The 6,455-nt window shown below is 36.1% G+C and overlaps 1 protein-coding gene across 2 annotated transcripts; it reads right to left on the bottom strand.

Annotated features, from left to right (window-relative positions):
- Window positions 1-226: 226 nt before the first annotated feature.
- Pect (phosphoethanolamine cytidylyltransferase) lies at window positions 227-6,399 on the bottom strand. Of its 2 annotated transcripts, none has more exons than XM_076823793.1 (6): window positions 6,243-6,399; window positions 5,690-5,827; window positions 3,114-3,293; window positions 2,605-3,031; window positions 2,307-2,527; window positions 227-474 (listed from the first exon to the last, which is right to left on the bottom strand). In XM_076823793.1, exons 1-6 carry the CDS (start codon window positions 6,284-6,286, stop codon window positions 468-470), a joined length of 1,017 nt encoding a protein of 338 aa, XP_076679908.1. In that variant the 5' UTR covers window positions 6,287-6,399; the 3' UTR covers window positions 227-467. The 2 variants fall into 2 exon arrangements, with proteins under 2 accessions (XP_076679908.1, XP_076679907.1); XM_076823792.1 differs by having other exon boundaries at window positions 227-461.
- Between the last annotated feature and the right edge of the window lie 56 nt (window positions 6,400-6,455).

Genomic DNA, 6,455 nt, shown 5'->3' with positions numbered 1-6,455 from the left:
TGTGTTCATAATTTTCTCTAGTACGGTAAAATAAAATATACATGTATATACATGCGGGCATATATAATAACGTAAAATACTTTTCGCTAGGTCTAATTCAAAATACATATTAAAATTTATAGATTTACACAATTACTATGTGTATCTCTATCGTTGTGTGTCCCTCTTCGTGGAGCTACAGGGAATGAAAAATAACACTCTTGCATGTTAACACTTTTTTTGCTACTTAGTCTAGCGTAATCATAAATATTTAAGCCACAAATATATTCACGGAATTGAATAAATTAAATATCAGTGTGATATCGTATTTACAAGTATCTTCCATAAAATATGATTATCACACACTCTGAATAATCAGAATAAATTACTCAGTCCTTTCCTTTTCCTGAGACTTCGTGAATGCCTCGTAAGCCGCTAATTCCTTCTTCTCCTTCTTTAAATTTCTATCTTCAAACTCCAGCCTATAATTAAACGCTATATCAAAACATGATAAATCTGTCTCAAAAGAAGTCGGGATATGCAAATATTTTTTTTAAGAATTCTTATCAGTATTCTGAGAAAATCGAATTGTAAGATTCTCGTAAAATACAACATACACACTTATGTGGACTAAACGTAAATGGAAATGCAAAATGAGTCCATGATGTTTTTTTAGCATAAAATTGCATATCCCATTACAAAAGCATGAGTAATATATGAACGATTGATAGAGAAAATGTAAAATATAATAAGGAAAACGATGATTACTACAGACTGATTTAGAAATTACAAAATTCAATAGGTTAATACTGTGTAATTTCTTAATTAGTTTCAATAAGGGGTCTTTCCACTGTAACGCCTTAAAAATTACCGTTGTCGGGAACTTCTTTTTTGTCACACAAAGAATGTGTTTACTAAATTGAAGTTTTTTATATTTATTAATACGTGTTTTGAGAATTAAAAAAAAATCATATTTTTTTTTAATGCTTGCTTTCGTCATAATAGACGGCTGTAATATGCACTAAAAAAAAGACGCCTCGATTGCGCGACCGATTTTGGAGGAACCATATATCTGAATCGAAAAAACCAAACAGATTTGTAATCAGCATAACTGTCGCTACATCCCGAACTAGATTTGATTAGATTGATAAAGAATTAAACTGGCGGCCGGCCAAAGCTCACATATCAAAATTAGCTAAATTTTTTAATCATTTTGCATCGCAAAAGATGAGAAAAAACAGCGAAAATGTGTGATTCGAATTCGGGCCATAGCGACAATCATACTGATTACAAACCACCCTGATTTCCCTATCCCAGATACATACAAAGCTCCTCCAAAATCGACCGTGCAATCGAGGCACCTTCTTTTATACAGCGCATAACAAGCATTAAAAAATATGAAATTCTGTTTGTATTTTCAAAATACATATTAACAAATAGAGAAAACTTCAATTTAGTAAATACATTCTTTTTGCGACAAAACAAGTTCAAAATAATGGTCATTTTTTAGGGTGTTACAGTGGAAAGACCACTTAAGGGATCATTCAGGCTTTTTTTCTCAGTGAATACAATGAATAACAATATCAAACTTCTTTTTCATTTATTAAGTTACTTACAATGTATACGGAGCAATTTTTTAAATACACTTTTAATTGTATTTTTTCAATATTATCTGGAGTTAAAAATCGCGCCTTTGAAAAGACGGCTGGAGTGATTTCTGCGCACAGACTCATCTGAAACAAAAAAACCAAACTGATTCTTAATCATCATGAGTACCGCTATCGCAGGTGCCAGAATTAGCCATGTAAGTCAAAATTTAACAAAATTCCGCGCATTCAAACTTCAAGTTTCGAAATTTTCCATTCTTACTTGAAGTTTGAATGCGCGCAATTTTGTTAAATTTTAACTCATCTGACTAATTCTGGCACCTGCGATAGCGGTACTCATAATGATTAAGAATCAGCTTGGTTTTTTGTTTGAGATGAGTCTGTGAGCTTAAATCACTCCCGCCAGGGAGGTATTTCCTTTCAAAGGCGCGATTTTGAGCTCCAGATAACATTGAAAAAACACAATTAAAAGTGTATTTAAAAAATTGTTCCGTATACATTACAAGTAGCTTAATAAATGAAAAAAAAGTTTGACATTGTTATTCATTGTATTCACTGAGAAAAAAAGCCTGAACGTTGCCGAATTTTGCGGCGTGATTATCAGAATGACCCCTTAATGAAATAATTCATTAGCGTTAAATTTATATACTCTGTACTTAACTTTCATCATTTGAAGAGAAACTGATACTTTCATAGGAATGATAGAATTTCCGTACGTACCTGTGAAGAATGATACGCTTAACAATCTTTTCCGTTGTCATATCGTTACCACTATCCAACAATTTAAATTTGTTTTGCCTCTTGGGTTCAGCATAAGGATCTAAGCCATCTTCACAAGGCATTATAGGAGTTTGACCATGGCAAACGATAGACACATCAAAATGTTCCATAAGATCTTTAGTAACTTCATATGGTGCTCCAATTACCACTTCATTAACATACTACAAACCGAAGAATATATTTCAAATACGTCAAGATTTACTGAATGCTGAGCGGACCTATAAATTTGACCCCTTACCTTGCACGCTAGCACGCTAAGCACTCTTTCGTGAAGATTCATAATTGGATGATTGCCACATTTGTACCGATTAACTACTGGATCTGTATGAAGTCCAACTATGAGATAATCGCCTTCCTTCTTTGCGACCTCTAGGAAGTCCAGATGACCAACATGAAAGAGATCAAATGCCCCTGCGACGTAAACAATTTTATCTCCAGGCTGCGGACTCTTCCCGTCACTGAACTGTATAATCTTCTGCGTTGTGGGTAAAAATTGCGAGCACCCTGTCCATGGACTCCGGGCTGATCGATCTTGACCCATACTTTTACTCGGCTCCCTATCGACGCTATATTCGCTGTCTCCTTGTTTAAAATGCTGCCGTGTCATTAAAAGCATACGTCCTACTAAATCGGTTGTCGAAACACCAGCTGTTCTTTGTACCTCCCTGTAGCAATCGTGTTCTTTTGTATCGTTTGGACCAACATCGTTGGAATACCCCTGGTACTAATTAATCGCTTGAAATATACCTGTAACGACCTGCTGTTTTCACCAAATGATATGTATCGACACCATCCGCTGTCACAGTAATATCATCACCGTGAACACAGAAATCACAGTTGTATTTGTCTAATGTCTCCAACGTTGTAACGTACGGTGCACCTTCTACCACCTCGTCCACCCATTTTATACCACGGACCATTTTGTACCTGACGCAAAAGTATCGTAAAGTATAAATCGAGGACCTTGCAGCAAGAGGGGTGCAGCTCTATCTTTACCAACTTTGAATAAATTAGAAAAAACTGTTTAGAACATTATTCCTTCGTCTTAACATTGAAAAGAGAATACTAATTGGAAAGTATAGATTTTTACATAATAAGTAGTAGTTATTGGGATCTGACATCCGTCACCATGACATCTGGTGGCGCAAGTAGAAGCGCTCGTTGGGTACACATAAAATTGCATAAAATTTGTTGAAAAGAAAGTTGGGGACAAATGAAGCCGAAAAGCAGGGCTGGCGCGAGGATGGTTGGCGCCCTTTTGTCTTAACGAGGTACAATAAAAAAAAAGAATTACATTTACATTTTGTTTATGTGGGATTCAGTGGCGGATTTAACAGGGTGGCTGATGAGCAGTTGCTGCCTAGGCCCCTGCACGAAGGCCCTGCAGGGCCCCATGACCCTCAAAAAAATTATGAATAGGTACAGGTATCCAAACACTACATTTTTTTCGTGTTACTACACTTGGCCCGTTTTTAGTAAACTACCTCTTCATTTCCCCGAAAACTGGGCCCTTCTCAGAAGGACCCCCTAGGGCCCCATGTTCAAAAACGAATTATGCTTTAACCAAATTATAATTATGATTTTAATCAAATACTATATTTTTTTCTGTACTAATACACCTAGCCCGTTGTTAGTAAGCTACATCTTCACTTTCCCCCAACAGTGGGCCGGTTAGAATGTTTGCCACCTGGGCCATTTTTCTTAAGGGGTCATTCTGGTTAGATGCTTTGAAAAAATCGATTTTTTTAACATTCTTCGAAAGTACATATCCTCAAGAATGTCCTGTTAAATTTTCATTGAAAAATTCCAATTATTTTAGCTTCAACATAGGCATTTTGTAGGGAGCGTAGAGGCTGGGCCTCTATAGATGAAAACTTTGAACGTGTTTTTCTCGAAACATCAATTTTTCACATGGTGCAGGTAGAATCTCAAAATCTATCGAACCGATTGCTTTATAAATTGAACTGCTTATTCTACATAATTATGCCTCTGGCCAGTACTACAACCAAGTATTTCTGTTGAGTCCAACCTACTTTTAATATCGAAAATAGCACAGAAAACACAGCTGAAATAATTAATTCCATTAATTCTTGTATTTTGCCCACCATTTTGTTAATTTTAAGGATAAATCATTTATTCTAGTTCGGGCCATAGCGACAGTCATACTGATGAAGAATATGTTTGTATTTTTGGATTCAGATAAGTCATGAATTGAAGCGAGACATGAATTTCTAAACGTGCCATCAAAATCGCCTGCAAAACCATTTTAAAAGCAATAATTTTATTACTTTTATATTTTTTATTTATTGTAGAAATGTAGTTTAATCAATAGAAAAAAGTTTTATTCCATTACTATAAGTCCTGCCTTCGCAATAAATTCCTGAAAATCGTTGAATTTATCAGCACGCTAACCAGAGTGACACCTTAAATCCGGCACTGGTAGGATTCCTTTATTATCAAGCGTGCGATATAGTTTTTTAGCGCCCCCTTCGGTTGGTGCCCCTATGCAGCGCATAACTTGCATAATGGTTCCGCCGGCCTTGCCAAGAAGTGCAGCAAGTTCTTTTCGAAGATTCTCTAAAGAGGCATGCGAAGCACACGAATAACAAGCGCAAACTACTAACATTAACCATCCAAATACATTTATTCAAGAAACACTATTTCTTTCGGCTATTGTGCGCCCCCCGACATTAGCACCCAGGGCACCAGCCCTACTTGCCCCACCCTAGATATGCCTCTGAATGAATGTGCATGTGTTCTATTGGATAAAGCTTTAATCGCATTATTATAGACAACAAGCAATCTCGCTTGATGATAAATACATATTAGATATAGAAAATTTTTAGATCTTACGATACTAACTCGTAACTCAGATTTTAATTCTCATAGGCAGAAGCTGAAAATGTTTTAGCACGATGAATACAATCTTTTTCCGCAGATAATAATTCATAATCCTACAAATGAAGTAAAATGATTTTCAAGTAATGATGTCTTTAAGCAGAGTTTATAATAGCTATATGGGAGAAAGAAACGAAACTGTTATAAAATATCAGAAAGGTATTATACATCTACATTTGAAGGAAGACAATATTTTGTCTCAACTTCTTAAATATTATATCAAGTATGTCCTGAATCGTAATAATTAAAAATGCATATTGACGAGGGTAATAAATAATTTTTGACATATTTCTACCGTAGTTGTTATCATTTTTTATCAAATACATTTTGTTAAGACTCCAAGATAGGATTCGTGTAGTAAAGAACTAAGAAGATTATTATACGAAAGTTCAAGGTTTAATTGTTATCCTAGAATAAGAACATACCTCTCTTCTTCCATAAACACTGGTGGTCCTTTATGTTTAGTAATTTCTTCATCCGTATGTACGCCGACGACTAGATAGTCACCTAACGCCTTCGCCTGCCGCAAAGAATTTGCGTGGCCGAAATGTACCATGTCGTAGCTGCATCGGAAAATGAATCATTTTTAAAATATTGTACAGGAAAATGTATCCTGTTGACTGCGATAAACTCTACCGCCGAGAGGTTTGAACAAGTTGGCATACTAATAGCTATTCAGCTCGCTAGCATCGAGCCCACGATAACAGAAAAAACTCGATAAACGCGTCTCGAGCGCGCAATACGTGGTGTCAGAATTAAAAAATAGATGGAAGAAAAATGCGCTATGAATGTGTCATCCGAGATACGAATTATCGAAAATTATCGTTAGGGTATCGCTGCCCATTGATTTCGCAGAAAGGAGTATATCTCGTCGGCACTTAATTGCCGAAAAACCACACAGTCATCCAGCAATTTCGAAAAGCATGCACGTGAAATTTAAATTATGTATGTAGGGGACGTAATTTAATGGGGACTCACCATCCGTCGCACCATACTCGTACCTCCTTACGATTCTCTGTCATAATGATAAACACGCTGATAATTTGGGACACGAAAAAGCAACTTTCCCAACAAATAGTAACGAATAACCACGAAATATACTACACCCACCAGATCTCGGAATGTACTGCTGCGCGCGTCATCGACTCGCGCGTCATACGGTTTTAATCAAACATATCCCCACTTTCTTCA

This window comes from Andrena cerasifolii, chromosome 12, assembly GCF_050908995.1.
Source record: "Andrena cerasifolii isolate SP2316 chromosome 12, iyAndCera1_principal, whole genome shotgun sequence".
Classification (NCBI taxonomy): domain Eukaryota; kingdom Metazoa; phylum Arthropoda; class Insecta; order Hymenoptera; family Andrenidae; genus Andrena; species Andrena cerasifolii.
Note: the sequence above shows the minus strand (reverse complement) of the source record. Positions and strands in the feature narration are given on the sequence as shown.